This window comes from Neofelis nebulosa, chromosome 7 (assembly GCF_028018385.1).
Source record: "Neofelis nebulosa isolate mNeoNeb1 chromosome 7, mNeoNeb1.pri, whole genome shotgun sequence".
In the NCBI taxonomy this organism is placed as follows: domain Eukaryota; kingdom Metazoa; phylum Chordata; class Mammalia; order Carnivora; family Felidae; genus Neofelis; species Neofelis nebulosa.
The window spans coordinates 37454822-37477437 of record NC_080788.1 but is presented as its reverse complement, the minus strand read 5'-3'; the positions used below and the strand labels follow the sequence as shown (position 1 = coordinate 37477437).

At 50.3% G+C, this 22616-nt stretch overlaps 1 protein-coding gene across 3 annotated transcripts in view; it reads left to right on the top strand.

Annotated features, from left to right (window-relative positions):
* CORO2B (coronin 2B) overlaps positions 1-22616 on the top strand; it is a 132555-nt gene that overhangs the window by 63344 nt on the left and 46595 nt on the right. For all 3 annotated transcript variants that reach the window (XM_058737256.1, XM_058737257.1, XM_058737255.1), the window contains one exon: positions 5807-6007. In XM_058737256.1, the coding sequence (XP_058593239.1) occupies positions 5807-6007 (201 nt within the window). The remainder of the gene's footprint in view (positions 1-5806; positions 6008-22616) is intronic.

The following is a 22616-nucleotide window of genomic DNA, read 5'->3' as shown; positions in this document are numbered from 1 at the left end:
GGCTGTGCTTGGGGGTCAGGGGAAAGGGAAGAGGGCCAGATTTTAGCTCATCTCTTGTCTTGGCTGCCGCACTGATTTCCCTTAAGGTCTGGGCAGCTCCTCCACCCCAGCCTGGGCATGGCCCCCTCCTCGGGCAGAAGAGGGAGGAATGTTTTCTGTTCCCTTGCCTGCACGCCCATGCAGCTGACCTCAGAGTGAAGTCAGCCCCTTAGCAACTGCGGGTAGCAAGGTCAGCCCCCCGGGGCCTGCGGTCCACCACCCTTCAGAACAAACCCTCATCGCACCCAGCCGGTCCCTCACTGCTCTCTGTCGGACCAGGTGCTTGGCACTCGTTGCCTCTGCCTTCTCCTCTCCATCTTCGCCCCCACCAAAGCCAAGCGACGAGTAACAGGGCCATCTTTAACCTGAGTCAAATCAAAGCTTTACTCCTGACTCCTAAAGCTTCCAGAGAATACAGGAATGACTTTGAAGCTGTCACAAAGCAACATGTGAAAGATCTCTGGAATGTTTTATAACACAACTAACTTGGTGTCTTCAAAAACTCAGTGCCATTAAAAAAAAAAAAAAAAGAAGAAAGAAAGAAAGAAAACAAAAAAAAAAGATGACGGGGATGTTCTAGATGGAGAGGAGGCAAAAGATCACCACCAAATGAAACACGTGGGAGCCACGTGGCTCCCCGTCCTGGTTGTTCACAATATGGGAGAGCTGTGAAAGGCATTTGGGAGCATTTTGAGTATAGGCTGGGTCTTAGATGGTATTGAGAAACTGTTAATTTTCCTAGATGTGATCGTGGTAAAATGTGCTCGTGTAGGAAATTGTCCTCCTTTGTAGGAAATGCATGCTGACGTAATAAGGGGACAAGAGTCATGTCGTTTGCAACCTCCTTTCAAGTGATTCCACAAAAGAAAAAAAAACAGACAGATGTGCATGTGTGCACACACACACACACACACACACATGGGGAGAGAAAAAGAAATGTGGCAAAATGTTAATGATAATTAACCTAGGTGATGGGTGATTATTTTACCATTCTCCCAACTATTTTTTTTAATATTTATTTGTTTTTGAGAGAGAGAGAGAGAGAGAGAGAGACAGAACAGGAGCGGGGGAGGGGCAGAGAGAGAGGGAGACGCAGAATCCGAAGCGGGCTCCAGGCTCCGAGCTGTCAGCCCAGAGCCCGACGCGGGGCTCGAACTCACGGACCGCGAGATCGTGACCTGAGCCGAAGTCGGACGCTTAGCCGACTGAGCCACCCAGGAGCCCCCCAACTATTTTTCCGTATTGAAATCTTTCATCATAAATGGTTTAAGCAAACCTGATCTGGGCTGTAGAGTCAGGAAGGCAAGAACAGGTTCGAGTCGCCTTGTGGGCTTGCCAACTGTCTGAAGCTGGGCTGGGTTGTTTCCCAGCCTGTACAAGGACAGCCGTAGTTCCTGCCCACGGGGATTGTGCACGGCCCCCGTGCTGCCTCCGTGCCTGGTACAGGTGGATGGCCTCTGCCCCCGTGAGGCCCACAGTGACACCCCCCTTCCCTGATGTCCAATTCCCATGGCACTTACGTTCCACAGTCTGTTTGCCAACACACGACGGTTAGATTACCGTGAACTTGTCAGGCACCGGTTTCATCTCCTCCATACTTGAAAGCAGAATGTGAGTTGTTGCTCTCCTGGACGCCCCTCAATAGCCTGGGCCCACAGGAGCAGCAGTGGTGTCTTGAATGGGACTTACACCTATGTTACCTCCTTTTGATCCTTAGTAAACAACCACATAAAATCACAAACTACGGATCTTGTTTTAGAGCTGGAGCACCCGACACTCAGAGAGGCACAGTGTTTTTCCCAAGGCTTAGGGGGAGTCAGACCGGGGAATGGAAACCCAGGACCGCAGACGCCCGGTCCAGCCCCCTGCCGTGCACGCTTGCTGTGGGTTTTGAGTGAGGTGAGGCCGCGGGCGCAGTGATGAGGACCACGCGGGTCCCCAGCCCTTCTGAAGGCCTAGCCGAGAGGAGAGAATGTCTTTGGAGATCTGGCCCCAGCCTACCAGCCAGTGGGAAGAGGCCAGTGCCGGGCTTGTGGAGAACAAAGCCCTTGGAAAGACACTCTCCACTCTTCCCAGGAAGCAGGCTTACATCATTCTAGGGCCTGCTGGGGCCCACCCCCGGGAGACAAGCTCGTGGGAAGAACAGGCCTTCCGAGTGCAGGCCCCAAGCCCCGAGGGTTGGGCTCTGGACCCTCAGGCTGCAGCATCCAGCTCAGAAACACTAGCTGGGCTATGAGGGACACCAGTGGGATGTGTTTAAGAACACAGGTATGCCCACCAGGGGCCTTGACCACAAATGCCTCTTTGTATACACCCCGAGGGATGCAGCACCGGGGAGATGGGGGGAGGGAAGAAAGGGCAGAGAGTGGGACAGCACAGAAAGGGGAGGAGGCAGGAGGAGAAGAGAAGGCAGTGGAGGTGAAGTCACACGGGAGGATAGACCTAGGTACAGCCAGCACCCGTGGGCTCCACCTGGGGTAACGTGAGTGTTGTGGGAAAGGCTCCGGAGAGCCCGTCAGGTCAGCTTGCCTGAATGTCGCCGGAGCTCTGGGACTCGGCGTTTCTCAGGAGGCCCGTGTGGATCTGCCCGGCCATGGCAGACACAGGCTGGGGGCCCTGAGGGCCTGGGCGCAGGCCCCACGCCTGAGCATGTTGGCCTCTGGGGGAGAAGCAGGGAGTGCAGGGTGGGAGACTGCACAGAGCCCAGCCCTTCCTCTCTCCTGCCTCACTTTCTGCTCTATCAAATGAGCATCCAGAGGGGTGCTGGGCCTGTGCTGTGCACGTCACGGCGGTTTGGCATTGACTCCTCCGCACACGTGGAGGTAGCGGGGATTATTACCCTCCTTTATATAAGACCCGACGGAGGTATAGCACAGAGAGGTTAAGTGGCTTGCCCAAGTTACACAGCTAGGCAGCAGCAAAGGTGGCAGTGTTTCTGGGGCTGTGTGGCTCCCGGTCTAGTCCTTGTTACCCTTCATCCTCACAGCGACCCGTGAGGACCTGCAGTGAAGTCTGAACCGGGGAAGAGTTTAATGCTGGGCTGTCATCGACGGGCCTGGCTCAGCCCATCCCAGGTGCCAGGCCGTGGGTTGTGCTTGGAGCGGAAAGAGAAATTGTCGTCCTGCTCGCCAGACATGGGCTAGGAAGTGGCTCCCGGGGCCTTGCGGTCTGGGGGAGACTGAACTGCACGCTAGCTGTCTACCCCGCACCCAGGGAGGGGCTGGGCCTGTCACCGGGCCGGGTGCCCAGCAGGTCTCCCCATGGCATCCAGGACTCACGGGGACTACCCAGGAAGAGCAGAAACCAGTCTTCAGTCTGGCTCAGAGGCCTTGGGGGCACCGCCTGCCACCACAGAGCTGAGACTGTCCTCCTGGGAAGAGAGAGCTCGTGACACATGGAGACTAGTTGCTCAAGGACAGGTGCTGGCCGTCCAGGGGCTCTGAGGAGTCCGGAGCTGTTGAGTCGGTCCCCAAAGGCTAAGTCGGTCCCCGTAGGCTGGGCAGGGAAGAGGGGTGAAGGCCGGGAATGCACCAGCATGGAACAGGAGTTGGAATTTCTCTTTCTTTCTCTTTCATGGGAACTGTGGAATCTAGAATGTTCCAGTGGAAGGGACAGAGCAATTCCTAGCACTCCCACATCAGACTGGATTTTTGCCAGGTCTATGCTATGGTTTTCATACTGTATTTTTTTTTAATTGATTCATTATTTTTTAACTTAGTCTTGTTAGCAGTAATATCTGTGAAATCATAGATTTGGCATGCAAGTTATATTATTTCTAACGCAAATTAAAATAAACACGTAACTACTAAAATTTAAAACTTCATCTCTGTACCATGTAAGGGGATCGTGAGTGACCACCTGGGACCCCACTCGGCATCGCTGACGTAATCCTGACACGGAATTGATGCCTTGAGAGTGGAGGGGGCTTCCCCAAGATCATGCAGCCAGGAGTGCTGACCAGGCTCCCATCTGGGCTCAGTGCACTTGCCCTCCAGCAGGACTTTGTCGTGACCAGTCCTGCAAACTTGGGCAGGGACCAGAGAAGGGCAGATGGAGTGGGTGGCAGTGTGGGCAGAGGCTGGGAGGGAGGGAGGGAGGAGTGGCAAGCAGGGAGAAGGCCCTTGGAATGTGGAGTGACCTGGGCAGTGGAGAAGGTAGGGGTGAGGTGGCTCAGGGGGGCAGGTGGGAAGAGGATTTGTTGGCAGGTGAGGAACCTTCCCTGAGATTCCCAGAGATTCTCAGAGATTCTCGTCCCCGAGATTCTCCTTATTGGATCTGAACTCCTTCCTTCAATGAAGAGACCTTTACGGCTGAGCTCCTGGCGTTATTTAAATCAAATGCAAAGTTTTGTTTTCCAGTTCCCAGAGCTGGTATCCTGATTCTGCGGAAGTGCTTCCTTTTGTGTTGACTTCCCTTGGAAATCTCCTGTAAGGATACTACCCTTGCCTCTTTCTGTCCTGAGATGGGGTGGGAGACATCAGGAGATTTGGCAACAAGGGGAAGGCATTGATGATGGCAAAGTTGGGCCAGAAGCATGTTCATTTACACAGCACTGTTGAGCTCCAGCTGCGTGCCAGGCCCCAGCTGGGGACTTGCGTGTGGCCCGTCGCACGTAGAGACATGTCCACCAAGAGCACTCCTATGTGGGCTCCATCTGTGATGATGCCCATTTATAGGGCTTTCCCCTAGGAGGCGCCATCTTGTAGTGAAGCTGGACTCCGCTGTGGGCTGCCCACTCAGTCTTCTACGCACCTATTCGTGCGCATCTGCATTCTTGGCTGCATGGCACGGGACACGCATGCAGTAGGGGCCAGCTGGTTGGTCGGTTGGAGCCTGTGTCATCAATGGTGGGTAGCAAGGGGCTGGGAGGGGCACCACTCCCTTGTCTAGAACAGGGGCTCTCAAACTTCAATGTGCCTCTGTCTCACGGTGTGTTTCCTGCAGGTGGGAGGAAAGCTGAATTAAAATGCCAATTTCTGGCCCCAGCCCCCAAATACTGGATTCAGTAGGTCTGGACTGGGACCCGGGGGTCAGCATTTCTCACAAATGTTGTACGAGGCTCAGATGATTTTGATACAGGTGATCCTTGGACCACGCGTTGAGAAACCTTGCTCCGAAGGGTAGGCTGGGATAGGAAAGAGTCTCAGGTTGCCAGTCGGGAGACCTGTGTTCAAGGCTCTACTTATTAGCTGTGTGGCCTGGGACAAGTCACTTAACTTCTCTGTGCCTGGTGATAATGGTGAGATATAGGACTAAGAGATTTCTGAGGATGCATTTGTAGATTAGAAGCTCTAGAGAGAACCAGAGGGGGGGATGGTAATGGATGGTTGTGTCTTTGCACCTAAAGGGGGACATCTCCCCCACCCTCTACTTTTGTGGACACCCAGCCTCCTCTGTCTGTACCTCCCATACTGAATTGAGCACTGTCTTTGACATACAAAAGGCAGCCCATACGTGTTGTTGGGTGGATGGTCTGCTCTGTCACATGCCATGTCCCTCGAAAGTGAAAGGACCTTACATCTTGTCTGGAGGGTGGGATGGGAGTGTGTGAAAAGACAAGAAATGTGTGAGTGCCCTCATGCCGGTCTTTGCTATTGCAAGAGTTTGCTACGACAGTAAGTCCTCCAGCATGGGGCGGGGCACACAGGGGGCCCTGCATTCTCGGAGGCCCTTTCCCTTGTCTCCACGTCCCTCCACCCAGTGCCCAGGCCAGGCCCTTCTGGAAGCAGTGACCTGCCTGACCCTTGTCTCTCCTGGTCCCTCACAGATGTCCTGGCGTCCACAATACCGCAGCTCCAAGTTCCGGAACGTCTACGGGAAGGTGGCCAACCGGGAGCACTGCTTCGACGGTATCCCCATCACCAAGAATGTGCACGACAACCACTTCTGTGCTGTCAATGCCCGCTTCCTGGCCATTGTCACCGAGAGCGCGGGAGGTGGCTCCTTCCTGGTCATCCCCCTGGAGCAGGTAGGACCCGCACCTCCCTAGCGCCGGCTGTGGCCCAGAGCAGGGAGAAGCCCTTCTTGGTCACTGTTGAGCCTGTTGCCTCCATTTCCCTCTGCACCACCACCCTCCGCCCCGCCATTTTGCTTCCTCGTCATGTGTCGGGTGGCTGTGCCCTCCCCAGGGTTTTCCTGAGGTTCGCCAGAACAGGTGCAGGCCAGGATCCCGGAGACCTGAGATCTGTTCCCAACACTTCCCCAAAGATTGTTCCCGGAAGCGCTTGGACAAATCACTTCCCTTCGGATACATGGGGTTCCCGTTAACTGGGGACTGGGACATCGGATCTCTGGGTGACCCCCAAGACCAGGTCCAGCACTGCCATTGTGTATCCCGGAAGCCCTTTTGGTTTGGAGGTGGGCAGGGTGAAGACCCAGCCATAGGCACGTGGGGCGGCTGCAAAAATGACACCCTCATTAAAAAAACATTTCGAGCTCTCTGCTGAGAGGCTGGAAATAATTTATCTTCTCCCTCGTCCCCACTTCCCATCTAAAGGTTTTCCTCCTTCTGTGGCCGCCTTTGTGAATATAGCCAATTAAATCTGCAAAACCCAGATCATGAAATTTTGAAGCTCTGCGTTCAGGCAGAGTCCCTGGAGGCCCGTGGGAGGTCACGCGCCTCAGGGAAAGTGCTCGCTGTCAGTCTCGCTTGTTTATGGCTGAGCTCTCCCTCGCCGGCCTGACTCATCTCTACTCCCACCCTCCGCCAAACCACTCAGGGGAGGAGCGGAAGGAAGCGTCAGTTCTCAAAATCCGCCATCAGTTGGCGGTGGAGGATGGATTTTTCCAGTCTCTCCTACCCACGGTAGGAGAACACAGATTTGGGAAAGCCGTAGGCCATGTCCTCCCCCCCACTAAAAGGGGCAGCTGCAGTGACACTGAGGACATGGCCCTGGTGGCAGGAAGCCTGGATTCTGGTGGGCTTTGCCACTTGCCAGCCACGCGATCTCAGGCAGGTCACCTAACCTCTCGGCACCTTAGCTTCCCCTAATGGCAAAACGGGGATGCTGAATCCTCCCCCGTGTACGTGCATGATGTTGGCATGGACTGGGATGGTAGGGTGTGGAAACTCTTTGTGGACCACATAGCACAGGAAAGGCATTTGGGGATTTTCCTGGCAAAATCGTTAGCTCTGCTCACGGACTTTGCCCACAGATGCCCACAACAACTCTTAACACGTTCGGAAGGATTCTGAAACGTAGCTCATCTCCCCTCTCGAACCAGATGGGCTCAGCTCTCCGTCTACTTATGGGACCAGCTAACCTCCAGCTGAAGCAGGTCCCCAGCCACGTTTGGGTTGGTCCCAACTGGGGCTCAAGCCCATTGCTGGCACCCCTGCGATACTCCACAGTATGTGTGGCTTGCAAAGGACAATAGTCAGTGGCTCACACTGTAACAAAAATTAATTCCAGATGTCTTAAAGATCTAAACATTAAAAGAAAAGAGAAAGGAGACAAGAGAGAAAAGAAAAAGCTGCAAGTATATTACAGGAAATGGAGAGTATTTTTTTATTTTTTTTTTAATGTTTATTTTTTTGAGAGAGAGAGAGACAGAGTGCAAGCAGGGGAGGGGCAGAGAGAGAGAGGGAGACAAAATCTGAAGCAGGCTCCAGGCTCTGAGTTGTCAGCCACAGAGCCTGACGTGGGGCTCGAACCCACATGTGCGATCATGACCTGAGCCGAAGTCTGATGCTTAACTGGCTGAGCCACCCAGGTGCCCCGGCGAGTATTTTTTTAAATCATGCAATAAGGAAAGGATTTCTAAGCAAGACGAGAATCCCCAAACCATAAAGGAAATGATGAATAGATTGGAACAAAAAAAAATTTTTTTAGGGTAAAGTTTCTGTACTGCAATGAGACAGGTAAGGAAAATTTAAGGCAAGCCACATCACTGATACAGGATTGGTGCTATATAACGGACAACAGATCCATGTTCAGAATAGAGAAGCGGTCCAGGAAAACCAATGAGAAAAAGAACCCAGGCAAACAATATGAAAAGAGGCAAAACCCAGGCAAAAGAAAATAGGCAAACAATATGAAAAAGTAGTTCACAGAAGATGAAAATCAGTCTTTTAACCTACTAAAATAGGAAAAGATATAAAAGTATGATCATCTTTGGTATTTCAAGGCTGTGACAGAACACATTCTTAGTGTACTTGATGTATTTACGTCAAACTTACAGGTAGCTTGGCAATAACCATTAGCATGTAAACACGCATATCCACTGGCCCAGCAATCCCACTTCAGGGAATCCATCCAACAGAAACAGTCTCAAGTATACAAAAAAAAAAAAAAAAAAAAAAAGTTTGCAACATTCTTTAGTGCTCGATCTTTTGTACGATTATTTCCTACAGAGAGAAAATTTCTCTCTCAAATTGCTTAAAAGTCTCTAAACTCTTCCTCTCAGTTTCTACAGTGGTACCAATGAGTTTGCTATTGTCAGTGGAAGCACTGGTCTAGAATATGATCAGAATTTGTAAACATTTCAAGGACAGCAGGAAAAACAGGTACTCTGTATGGAGTGTGAGACTCTGGATGGAGATGACGTATCTGGACACATACGTATGTATTCCACGTACACAGAGCTTTTCAACTTTGTTCGTTCACGTTCTGTGATACGTTGTGTTTAAGGTGACTGATAACGGGCTGGCGGTGACTCACTCTGCCAGTTGGTTTCTGTTGTTTTCTCTGATTTCAGTAAGTTTTCACTCGACAGAAGTGCATGATGGTTCATGCAGCATTTTTATAATAGTGAAGATTGGAAGCAACCTGCAGGTCTATCAATAAGGAAATGTGTGAATGAATTTAGGGGACATCCACATGAAGGGAAGCTCTGCAGCCATCTCAGCTGATGATGTAGGGGTGCCTGGCTGGCTCAGTCAGTTACGCATCCGACTCTTGATTTGGGCTCAGGTCATGACCTTGCTGTTCTCGTGTTGGAGCCTTGCATTGGGCTCTGTGCTGACAGCGCAGAGCCTGCCTGGGATTCGGTCTCCTGTTTCCCTCTCTCTCTGCCCCTCCCCTGCTTGCTCTCTCTCCCAAAAACAAACATTGTTAAAAAAAACTGATGATGTAAAACAGTTGTGGCCAAGTGCTCACCTCAGAATCACTTTATACTTTTTTAAAGTATTGAGGACGCCAAAGAACTTTTACTTAGATGGGCTCTGTCAGTATTTATCATATTCAAAATAAAAACAAAGGAATTTCAAAAATAGCTATTTGTTCATTCATTTATTTATTTTTATTTTTTTTTAAATGTTTACTTATTTTTGAGAGAGAGAGACAGAGCTCAAGCACAGGAGGGGCAGAGAAAGAGGGAGACACAGAATTGAAAGCAGGTTCTAGGCTCTGAGCTGTCAGCACAAAGCCCAATATGGGGCTCGAACCCACGGACCATGAGATCATGACCTGAGCCGAAGTCAGACGCTTAACTGACTGAGCCACTCAGGAGCCCCTAATTCATTTAAAATAACATTAATGAACCTGTTTCACGTTCTCCCAAGAAACATATTTTTATGAAAAATAGCTATTTTCCAAAACACAAAAAATTAATGAGAAGAAAAGCATTGTCTTACCCTTTTGCAAATCTCTTTAAGTTCATCCGGCTTAATAGAAAATTTGCATGTTATATATGTATTTATATTAGATTTGTATATCTGCTCCTGCATTCAGCCTGTTTTAATACCGTGCACGCAGCCTCTGGAAAACTCTGCTGTATACTTGTGAGAGAATAGCAGTGAATAAGACACATCTTGTCCTCGTATTATTTTAAAAATAGTTTCAACCCAACAGAATCCCTGAAAGTCTTGGGAATCTCCCCAGAACACATTTTGAGAACGGCTGATGCAGGAGAGTGTTTGATGCGAGAAAATTTCATGACCAACTGTTAAGTGAAACGAAAAGGTCAAACATCATTAATCTCATTAGAAAATTTCTATTCCATCCATCTACCGAGCCGGAAAAGACTGGGAGAAGATACACTTGATGTTAATAGGGGTTATCTCTGAGTATTGGGATCTCGAATTCTTTCATTTCCTTCTTTTTCCTTAGCCATAGTTTCTAAATTTGTTTTTAGGGGAACACTTAATGTTTTGTATTTTAGAGAAAAAATAAATAATTAAAAGCAGTTTGTTGGCGGAAAGAGGGAGCCTTTGAGTTCTCAGAGGCGGTAGAGAGGGGCTCCGTTTGGCCCTCCATTATGTTTGTTGCAAATGTTTCCTCCCAGAGTTACACATGCATGTAACTTGCTGGAGAAAATCCTAGCAGGACGGAAGTATCTGCAGTGAGGGCGAGGGGTGTCAGTGGGGTGAGTGGCTGAAGCAACTCTTTGATCTAGGAGGTCCCCTTAGCTTGAGGCAGGACCGAGTGAGACCATGGGGAGCAGGGTCCACGCCCAGAGAGGAGGTCCTCGGGCATCAGGGCAAATGCCTCCCCTCTTCCGCTTCGTGGGCCAAGCCTGCCAGTCTCCTGCCCACTGTGGTCACGCCGAGCCTGCAGGCCTGGCCCAGCTGGGCTGGGGAGAGGCTTACAAACAATAACAATAATGCCAAGTTCAGAACCCTCTCATTATCTGTCAGCAGTAGAGAGGAGCTGTTCCACGTCGGTCGATTTTCGGAAGAAGGTTCTATTACTTTAGTGCCAGGTTTTCTTTCCCCTCAGTTTGACAGAAATCGCTCTAAAAACAGTTTCCTGAGTTTTTCGGTAGAAACACCGAAAACATTTGGGCCCTTTCTTGGTGGATCCTAATCATGGCTTTGAGCATCAATTATGCGCTGTGGACTCATGAAGGCACACTTTTGTCCCTACTCGGACTGGCTCCAGGCTATTTCCTCCCCTCGCCTCCCCCCAGCAACCAGAAGGCCACAGAACATTGTCTGCTTTTGTAGTTCTTTTCTTATCCACCACCCCCCCCCCCCCACGTCAGTTATCAGGTGGCCTTCCCATTCCTTTCTTGTCTCTCTGAGAGGCTCAGGCCCAGTGAGAACAGCACTAGCCCGGGAACCCCAAATCCCCGTCCTGAGTGAAACTTCTGAGAGAGAGACCCCAGCCTCTTGGCCTAGGATTTCAGTATTTGTGACTGAAAACTTCTGCGGGGTAGGAAGCGTGGCCACAGCGACTCCAAACAGCGGCAGGGATGATGCCTTGCCTTTGTACAGCACTCTAGCCCAACAACACCTGAAAATCAGTCCTCTCGGGCGGTAGAGCCATCTGCGTTTTACAGATGGGGAAACCGAGGCTGCAGAAACGGGCCTACAGTTGGTCAGCGCAGGAGCTGGACCCGAAACCAGCTTACCAACTTCTGAATCCACACCCCTTTCCACGGCTCAGGACGCTGGCGGGCAGATAAGTTCTGGCTGGCAGATCTTGAAGAAGTGCGTTTGTCTTCCCTGGGGCTCTCGCTCGGGCTGCTGTTGTGAAGGCCGAAGGCTGTTTTTTCCCTAGTTAACATTCTGCCGCCAGCTCTGTCCTCTCTGGAGTGGAATGTTAAGCCGCAGATGGGGGAGCAATCAGCACCCTGATTGCCTGGCACAGCTGGAGGGGCCTTATGAATATTCCAGAGACCAGGCACTGTGCCCAGCGGCCTGATTAACCACTTGGGCCTCCCCAGGTGCACCGCCCCTTTCCTGCTGCAAGCCACCGCCTCCAGATCCCCGGCTGCAGGAAGGCCAAGCTGGAAGCTGAGTTTTTGCTTAGCCAGCTACGTGGTATCCCGAGTGACAGCTGGTAGAAAGGCATGAAACCTGGCCTGGACATCAGGAGTCTGCGTCTCCCCATAACCCAGTGGTTCTCAGTCCCGGCTGCATGCGGTCTCCCGTAACTGCTGCTTTTGAATCTCACCTCAAGTCCCATGATGAACGTAGGGCTATTCTCCCCACTTTAAAGATGAAGAAACAGAGGCTCGGAGGAGTCAAGTGACTCCTTCAAGATCGCACAGCGCACAAGTGGCTGTCCCAGCAGCGGGCCTGCCCACCTTCCAGAGGGTCAGGCAGAGGCGCGTCTGGACATGTGCCTTGTATCGTTGCTACCGTTGTTTGAATGTCTCCGAGGATGTCCTTGGACATTAATTCAACGGGTATTTTATGAGCTCCTCTGATTTGCCAATACCATTCGTCCATCCCCGCTGGAGGCCAGGAGAGCCAGGTATTTCCTAGACTCTGTGGGAAGCTTCCTGTCTGAAGGACTGAAGCAACAGTTTCGGTCAGCAGGAAGAGGTGGAGACAAGTGTCCTGGAGCCAGAAACCAGACAAGATACTGTCGTTCCTTCAGTCACTGGGCTTGGACTGATCACCCAGCCCCATGCTGGGCGCTGGGGCACTTGAGTTACATCCATCCTGGTCTCTGAGAGGCTCAGGGGGCATCCACTGGGGATCCAGGCAGGTGGGAGTTTCCTGAGAGGGTCCTACCCATGTATGTCTTGCTCAAGGAACCAACTCCGTGGTGCGTGGAGGAAGCTATCGAACGTGCCCGTCTTAACTCCTCCCTGCCAGCCGTTCACGATGATTGGGCATTATCCTCCAGAAACTGGGGCCCTGGTTTAAATGATGTTCAGATTTAGCTGCATATAATGAAAATAACCTGATTCTGGGACTGGGATGCTAGCCTTGGTCTCTAGGTGGGGGTCACTTCTACCCCTTTGTGCAAGTTCTATGCACCTGCCCCCCACTCCATGCCTGCTGAGGGTCAGTGACCTGGTGGCAAAACATTTCCCCCTTGAACTTGGGTCTGGGGTGTTGCATTCTTCACCCCCAATCCAATCAGTGTGGCCTCTGTTGCTTTTTGTCCCGTCTTTGGTGTTCAAGGGTAGGGGGTCTTAACCAGAGCTAAACAACTGCTCCCCATCTTCCCAGCCCCACAAGAGTAAGTGGTAGAGATGGGCTTGAGCAGGAATGGTGGCAAAACTCCACAAGGTGTCTCAGGGAAGAGAGCAGAGCCTGGAGCAGGAGAGCAACACAGGATGGGCAGCTAAGAGATCAGGCTCTAGAAGCAGGCAGACCTGGCTTGAATCTCTGCCTTGCCACTTAGTTGCTGTGTGACCTTAGGTGAGTCACTTGACCTTCCCGTGCCTTAGTTTTCCCTTCTGCAAAATGATTAGGTTAGGCCACATGCTCTCTCTCGTTCAGTTTAGCTGTCACGCTCTCTTCCCTTCTAACACCGTTTTGTTTGAATATGTCCTCACCAGTGTGCTGCTGGTAGGCTCTGTGCAAAATACAAGAATAGCTCCTTCTCATTCCACAAGACTCAACTCAAATGAGGCCAGTTCCATAAAGCTTTCCCCATCCCAGTACCCACCCAGAGGCATTCTGTGATCATGGTTATTAGGGTACTTCCTAAATGCTTCATTATTTTCTAAATAATTAGTGTATCCATCTATTTTTCCATCTCCTCACCCATCCATCCATCCATCCACCCATCCACCCATCCACCTACTCACTCACCCATCCATCCATCCATCCATCCACCCACCCATCCATCCATCCACCCACCCATCCATCCATCCACCCATCCACCCACCCATCCATCCATCCATCCATCCACCCATCCATCCATCCATCCACCCATCCATCAATCCATCCATCCATCCATCCATCCATCCATCCATTCTTCTATCCATCCACCCACCCATCTATCCACCCACCCATCCACCCATCCACCCATCCATCCACCCACCCATCCATCCATCCACCCATCCATCCATCCATCCACCCATCCATCAATCCATCCATCCATCCATCCATCCATCCATCCATCCATCCATTCTTCTATCCATCCACCCACCCATCTATCCACCCACCCATCCACCCATCCACCCATCCATCCACCCATCCACCCATCCACCCATCCACCCATCCATCCACCCATCCACCCATCCACCCATCCACCCACCCACCCATCCATCCATCCACCCATCCATCAATCCATCCATCCATTCATCTATCCATCCACCTACCCATCTATCCACCCACCCATCCACCGATCCATCCACCCATCCATTCAACAAATGTTTATTGAGCACCTACTACATTTCAGTCACAATTCCAAGACCAGGGATACAGCAGTAAACAAGACCAAGTGTTTGTCAGCATAAAGTTTGCAGTTCAGTTAGTTGCCTAGATTGGACTGAGAGCCCTGAAGGTGAGGAACATGTCTGACTTGTACGGGGCTGCACACAGCTGGTGCTCGGCTAGGGGGCATCAGGCTGACCTGAGGCCAGATCCCGAGATTCCCGTGCCCCATCTTCCCAGCTGGGGTTTTCTCTTTGCTGGTCCTGGGGAACCCCTCTCCTACAGGCCCTAGGGACGAGGTGGTGCCCTGCAGGGGCTTCCCAGCCTGAAGGGGACTGCCCCTCTGTTAAAGACCTTAGAACAGTATTACTGACCCAGCTGCTCTTACTCTGGAACCGACCCCAGAAGTTGGCAGACCAGTTAGCTCCATGACTCACAGTACATTCGACGCCTAATAATAAAAGAAAGGTGAAAAATGAGTGCCCAGCTTCGTGCTGAAGACTAATAAAATCAGACTTTTTGCTCACCCAAAAGCCTTTGCTTCCATTCCAGATTTCTGGAACACTCCCTCCCTATCACTCCCCACATCGGCACTGAGCTCCTCAACCCTGCTGGCTCCCGTGGAAAAGCCTCAAATCTCCATCACTGCTCCCTTCTGCAGACAGGTCTCCCCCTCTCCGGGGGGGAATTCAGAGAGCCTTTTCCAAATCCATTTTTCAGATCTTTCCTCAATCGGTCTTTGTTCTTCAAGCTGCCTTCCGCTTGGTGCAATTTGCATCTCAAAGCCTGTGACAGCCTGAATGTACAGTAAGTGACTTTGGGGAAAGCGGGGGGAGAATTGTGCTCTGAGAGAGAAGTCACAACTTCATTCCATTTGTCTGAGGGCCGAGATTGACAGCCTCGCTTTATGTTTTTCCCTTTTTTGGAAGAATGACTGCCTTTTTTTGAGGGAAGTGAAGGCAAGCTCTTAGGCAGACAGGGAAGTGTTGGTCCCTTATTTTAGTTCGCGGTTGTGGGCTGGGACCCCGGGACTTGAGGTACAGGGGACCAGGGAGGCAATCTGACTGGTGGATATCCTGAGAGGTCAAAGAATCTCACCCCTCTGCCTTGGGTCAGGGCCTCTGCTGAACTGTCTCCCTGGCTTCAGTCCTAGCAGAGCCACTGAGGTTGGAAATAATAGGGCCTGGTTCATTAGGACTTTGTGAACTTGAGCCATGGGCCTCACTCCCCCAGAGGCACCAGCCTAGACACCAGACCCCTTTGCCAGCTAGCTGGATCTGCTCCCCACTTTCCTTCTCAGGCCTGGAGGCTCCCACACCTTTAGAAATCAGAGCTCCATCCCTTAGCTGTGAAACCCCGGGCATGTACCCTCTCTGTGCCTCACTTTCTCTATTTGTGATAATACTGATACTTCTCACAGCGCCAGGATGATTAAACAAAATGCTATATAAAGCACTCAGCACATAGCCTGGCACAGTGTGTGCTCTGTAAGTAGGAGCTTGGTGATGACAAGGGCTTTTGCCCACTCCCTCCTCTTCCTCGGTCCACCCAGGCCCAGAAATAGCCCGTGGGCTTCCCAGCCTGGAACCAGCGAGGGGGAGGCTTGTCTCTGGTTGATACAGTCACTGAGCATTGTAGAGAGGAAGGTACTCGCAGCCCAGTCATTTGTGCCCAAAAGGGAACGGGGCTGGGGGTGTGGGGGCACACTGGCGGGACTGCTGGGAATGCCCAGAGGAAGGGGAACTTGGGGAGGGGCCTGGGGGCATTTTGGCACCTGATCATGCCCTTCTGTAGTCAGCCTGCCTGCTTATCGGAGCCCCCCCTGTCTGCCAGGGTTAAATGAGATAAGGCATGTGGAGGTTTACCATGACGGCTGGTATACAGCAAGGACTCAATAAACTGAGCTATACCTCGTGTATTGTTAACTACCATAACACACTTCGTTTCACATCATGGGGAGAAGAGGTGCTGGGGATCGGGACAGGGGGCTCTCTGGAGTCTGGCTGGCTCAGATCCAAGGCACAGGACCTCTGGGTGGGTGTGAGTTTGAGATTCTGTGCTCTGAGCCGGCCTGAGGCCTCACAGCCCTCCCAGCCACCCCTCCTCACCCCCCTCCCCAGTGCCCCAATTCCAGCCTCACGTTGACACATTATCAGGGTTGGAGGAGCCTCCAGTGATCACATGTTCTCACACCTCCCTGTACCCATGAGAAATCCTGGCCCCAAAGAGAAGTGTCTTCCCAGGGTTGCAGGGCGTGCCCAGATGCCCTCGGGGCTCTTTCCCAGGGGTTCTTGCCCTCAGCCCCTGGCCAGAGTCCCAAATCAGACCTACCGAGGTGTTGGTGGTGACAGTGGCTCCCCTCCAACCCATGGGATTCGCATTTGGTTAAGGTTAGGGTAAGATTTAAGGAGACCAAATCCTTGAGACCCAGAGGAATGTGCATGAGATCTGTTCACCGGAAGGGCCTTCCCCAAGCCCTCGAGAGACACTTGCCTGCTCTGTGAGGCGTGAGGCCACGAGGCCTCAGCGTCTGCAGCTCCCGCCTCCTGTGTCCACGGACTCCGGACGCTTCAGGGAGCAGAAGGTGATATAGGGGACGGGAGGGGCATGGTAGGAATGGCCGTGCTTAAAACCCTGCATTTTATTTTATTTTATTTTTTTTAATTTTTTTTTCCAACGTTTTTTATTTATTTTTGGGACAGAGAGAGACAGAGCATGAACGGGGGAGGGGCAGAGAGAGAGGGAAACACAGAATCCGAAACAGGCTCCAGGCTCGGAGCCATCAGCCCAGAGCCTGACGTGGGGCTCGAACTCACGGACCCCGAGATCGTGACCTGGCTGAAGTCGGACGCTTAACCGACTGCGCCACCCAGGCGCCCCAAAACCCTGCATTTTATAGATGGAGACACAGTGGCCCAGAGAGGGCGAGGGACTTGGTCAAGGTGGCACAGCTAGTGGGTGCCCCCACGTGTCAGACGATCAGCTGGGGCCCCAAATCCTTCAGAATCTCATCTCCTCACTGCTCCCTGCCCCCCCCCCCCCAAGAGAAGCACCCAGGCAACAGCAACACCCCAGGGACTTTCTGTGAGAAGCTTCCGTCTGCCCGGACAGGGAGGCAGAATGCCCAGTGATGAGGCATGAAGGTTCTGACGTCCATGGGCCTGGACTCCAGTCCTGACTCCACCATTTACTAGCCATGTGCTTTGGGCAAGTTACCTCCTATTCTGTGCCTCTGTTTCCCCAGCTGTAAAATGGAAGACACGCTGAGTCTCAACCCAGAGGCCCTCCTGAGGATTCAGTGAGATGTCACAGAAAGCCTCAGAGGGTGCCCGGTATAGGGCGTGCCCGCGGGCTCCCCACGTAGGGTGCCAGCCCCCTTCCCTCTGGTTTACTCCTTGATCTCGAGTGACTCTGGCCCCAATCTTAGTCTCCTGAGGTAATAGATATAGCACGAGAGTTTTCAAACTTTAGTTCTTAACACTGGAACATGCTGTGCAAATAAACCAGGTTCTTAACGGTAAGGGCGGGGGGCGGGGGGGGGGCAATCTGGATAAGCCCATGGACCCCTTCAGAGAATAACATTTTTTTTTTAACATTTATTTATTTTTGAGACAGAGAGAGACAGAGCATGAACGGGGGAGGGTCAGAGAGAGAGGGAGACACAGAATCGGAAACAGGCTCCAGGCTCTGAGCCGTCAGCACAGAGCCCGACGCGGGGCTCGAACTCACAGACCACGAAATCATGACCTGAGCCGAAGTCGGCCGCTTAACCGACTGAGCCACCCAGGCGCCCCGAGAATAACATTTTTAATTACACAAACTAGGATTAGAAAAGAAACCAACAGTACTGACATATAGTTACCAAAATCATACCAGAACTATGACATAGTAGGATATGTGCTTTTATATTAAGCGTAACACATTAATTAATGTATATTAAATAACACATTAAATAATGTAGATTAAATATAACACATTAAATAACATGGCCAAGGGGAGCACCTCATAAGTGCTGTAATTTCACAGTAGTGCTGAATGTAAGCGTTATGTGGGGACAACAGTAGCAGAATATGATGTGATCTGAAAACATCTGTGATTAGTGATGAAAAAGTTACAGGTTCGGCTATGCTTGCTGCGCTTTGTTGCCTACATTTGTAAACAAAGGAAATAACAAATTGCAGTCTGAAGCTGGTGACATTTCTCTCCTGTCCAAGCTCACAGACCTACGGGGTCTGTGGACCCAGATAAAGACCCCCAAGATAAAGTCAGAGGTGGAAGGTCATTGTATAAAATCAGGACAAGTTGGGGCGCCTGGGTGGCTCAGTCGGTTGGGCATCCTACTTCGGCTCAGGTCATGATCTCAGTCTGTGGGTTCGAGCCCCGCGTCGGGCTCTGTGCTGACAGCTCAGAGCCTGGAGCCTGTTTCCGATTCTGTGTCTCCCTCTCTCTGACCCTCCCCCGTTCAGTTCATGCTCTGTCTCTCTCTGTCTCAAAAATAAATAAACGTTGAAAAAAAAATTTTTTTAATAAAAAAAATAAAATCAGGACGAGTAGAATTGCTCTGGTGAAAGCTTGGTGGGGGAATGGAATGGAACCTGCCTGAGCCCCCCTGACCCCTAAATCCTAAGCTTTGCTGGCAGTGAGGAAGCCTGACTTCTCTGCCTGGTTCCTTGTGAGCTTGGACAGGTCTCTTTGTGTTGCTGGGCCTCAGTTTCCCCATCTGTAAAATGAGCCGTTGCACCCATTGTTCTCTAAGATCTTGTCCAGCCCTGTGGTTCGGAGAGTCACGCTTCTCCCTACTACTCCGGCCGCCGCCACCCCCAGAGACAAAGGCCTCAGAAGTGTGGGTCTGCAGGAGCCCTGGACCAGAGAGAGGGAACAGCTGGGGCCAGGCTGGCCAGCTCCCAATTGTTCAAGGCAGGAGGAGGAGGAGACGCGTGGTGCTCTCCAAAGCGACAGCTGGGTGAGCCTGGCTGGGGGCCTCGTCCTCGCCTGCCATCTGTGCCTCCTTCCTGCAGTCCGCCAGCGGGGGGGCGGGTGGGGGTGCGGATGGGGCCCGAGGCCAGGCAGCAACCTGGCTGGGAGGAGGAGGGGCCGCCTGAGAAAGAGCCAGGATAGAACACCGTTGCCTATTCTCTTTCCACCCTCCTTTTTCCCACCCTGGTGGCAGAGAGTCCCGGACGGGGGAAGATGCACAGGCCTGGGTCCAGTTAGGTTACGTAATGGCTGTGTGACCTCTGACAAGTTACTTAACCTCTCTGAGCTTCACTTTCTTCCTTTGTCCAACAGACATCGTTCCTAAAAATCATTCCTGGGTATCTGAATGAGATTTAAATGATACGGGGTAGATGAGGTACCCCCCCCCCCCGCCCCCACACAGTGCTGACAGAGATACAGCACTGTGGGCTCAGGGCTATAAGCCATCCCGAGAGCGCTTGCACCTGAACCAGTGAGAGCACCTGCTGGCCAGAATGCAGCTTTGAGGCCAGGATGAGGCTCTGGGCAAAGGTCTGTAAAACACTCTCATGGCCCCCAGGCACTCGGGACTTCGTTCCAGCTCTTCCCCACTCGGGAGTGTCCTTACTCACCAATACCTGCAAACAGAAAGTCTTACCCATTTAGAATAACATCAGTTTCTAAATAAGTATTTCTTTTTGGGGAGTAAAACCTTCATGGAGCTTAAACTTCAAGAGCAATCAGAAGACGTAGAGTGAAAAGTCTGCCCGACAGTCTCGTGAGCCGAAGTGGTTTAACAGGGCACGGAAAGCAGAAATTTATAAAAACAACGGACAAATTGGACTTCATCAAAATGAAAAACTTTTGCTCATTGAAAGATACCATTAAGAACAAAATGATGAAAAATAAGTGAATGTTTAACAACAACAAAAAAGATACCATTAAGAAAGCGAAAAGGCAAGGGCACCTGGGTGGCTCAGTTGGTTATGTGTCAGACTTTGGCTCAGGTCATGATCTCACGGTTTGTGGGTTCGAGCCCCGCGTCGGGCTCTGTGCTGACAGTGTGAAGCCTGCTTTGAATTCTCTGTCTCGCTCTCTCTCTACCCCTCTGCCACTCTCTCTAATAAATAAGTAAACATTTAAATAAATAAAAACTAGGGGTGCCTGGGTGGCTCAGTTAAGCATCCGACTTCGGCTAAGGTCTTGATCTTGCGGTTCTTGAGTGCAAGCCCCACGTCAGGCTCTGTGCTGACAGCTCAGAGCCTGGAGCCTGCTTCGGGTTCTGTGTCTCCCTCTCTCTCTCTCTCCCCCTCCCCCCACCCCCCCAAAATAAATAAACATTAAAAAAAATTATAAAAAAAATTTTTAAATAAAAAATAAAATTCTTAAAACAAAAAAAAAAAGTGAAAAGGCAAACCACAGACATGGGAAGCAATACGTACGGTGAGTATTCCTCACAAAGGACTGGTATCCATAATCTACGACTGCGTTCAAAATGGGCGAAGAAAGAAAGGCAAGACTTAAATAAGCGTCATGTAAAAGTGAATATCCAAAAAAGCCGATAAGCCTATGAAGAGGTGTCCATCAGCAGGATAAGCAAATTGTAGTAGATTCAGGAAATGGAATAATACACAGCAGTAAGAAGGAGTATCTACTGATACCCACAGCAGCATGATGGATCTTTAAAATACATTGATCAGAAAAAGCCATACACAGAACAGTCCACATCATACGATTCTACTTACTGGAAGTTCAGGACGAGGCGAAAATGATTTACGCTGACAGACGTGAGAAGAGAGGTTGCATTTGGGGTTGGCATGAAAAGACTTTTAGGGTGATGGAAATGTTCTGTGTCTTCATTGTAGTGGTAGTTACACGAGTGTGTACGTATATAGAAATGCAACGAGCTGTGTAGAGAAGATCTCTGCCTTTTATTGCATGTAAATATTCCTTAGTTAAGAATTTCACATTAGCGGGAAAGGGCAGGTGCTTTTGAAATTTCGATAGATATTGGCACAATTGTCTCCCGCTGAGGTTGTAATGGTTTACGTTCTCACCAGCAAAGTGTAAGTGTGCCTGTTTCCTTGCCCCCTTAAAACTGGAGTGTTGGCATACTTTTAAAGTTTTTTGCTAAGGTGATGTGTGGGAAACTTTTCTCAGAGTGGTTTCCAGTAGCATTCTATTAAAAATGAAGTTGAAATATCTTTACGTGTTTAAAATCTATCTGCAGTTTCTTTTGGTGGGAATCGTCTATGCATTTCCTTCATCTGTTTTTCTAAAAGGTCATGGATTCTTTTATCGATTAAGTTATTTGTATATTAGGGAAATTAGCCCTTTTGGGGGATAAGAGTTGCAGCTATATCTCTCAAATGGTGTTGCTGTAATGCAGGTTTCTTGTTTTAAATCTCAAGAGGTCTAATTTACCAGTCTCTTCTTTTATGGCTTCTGGATCTTGGGCCATGGTTGGAAAAGCCTTCCCTTCTCCAAGGTTATACAGTAGTTTCCCTCCATGCCTCCCAGTACTTTTACAATTTCATCTTTATATTTAAATCTATATTTAAATTTACCTTGGTGTAGGGGCACCTGGGTGGCTCAGTCCCTTGATTTCGGCTCAGGTTGTGATGTCACGGTCATGGGATTGAGCCCCGTGTTGGGCTCTGCACTAACAGCCTGGAGCCTGCTTGGGATGCTTTCTCTCCCTCCCTCTCTCTCTGCCCCTCCCCCACTCGTGCTCTCTCTCTCTCTCCCTCTCAAAATCAATAAACTTAAACAAATAATAATAAATTTGCCTTGTTTGTGAAGTATGAGGTGTAGACTCATCTTAATTTTTTTTCCCTTCTGGTTGTGTTCATACCACTTAGTGGTCATCCATATTTCAGATCATCTGATTGGAGCTGCAGTCTTTGCTACATTCTACATTTCTGTATGTGTTTGGGCTTATTTAGGGACCGTCCAATCTTTTCCACTGCATAGGATAAATTAGAGAGAGTGGACAACCTTACGATGTTGAGTCTGTGTTTGTAGTTTGCTTGTTCTAGTCCTTTGTGCCCTTTTGTAGTAAATTAAAATTTTCCTTCAGATAGATCTCTGCATTTCTTGCCATCTGTATTGACTGTTTTGCTGTTGGTCTTGTATATATATGGGGCCCTTTTTTCCATTATATGGTGCAAACTGGTGACTGCATATTAGAAAGCCATTGGTTGCTATATGTTCATTTTTTATCTCGCCATGTTACTAAATTTACTGATTGTTTATGGTACTTTCTCAGGATATTCTCTCAGGTATCCTAAAGATATTATCTTCTCATTTGCAAGTAGTAATAGTTTCACCTCTTTACTTATAATTTTCTAGCAACTTTTTCTTTTCTAATTGCATTGGCTAGCACCTCTAGGAAAGTGTTAAGCAAATAGTAGTACTTTATTCCTAACTTTGATGAACCTACATCACATGTTTACCCATTAAATACTTTGAGTTGAGATGGGTGTCTGGGTGGCTCTGTCGATTAGGCGTCCCACTTTGGCTCAGGTCGTGATCTCACAGTTTGGGAGTTTGAGCCCCGCATCATGCTCTCTGCTGTCAGGGCAGAGCTCGCTTTGGATCCTCTGCCTCCCTCTCTCTT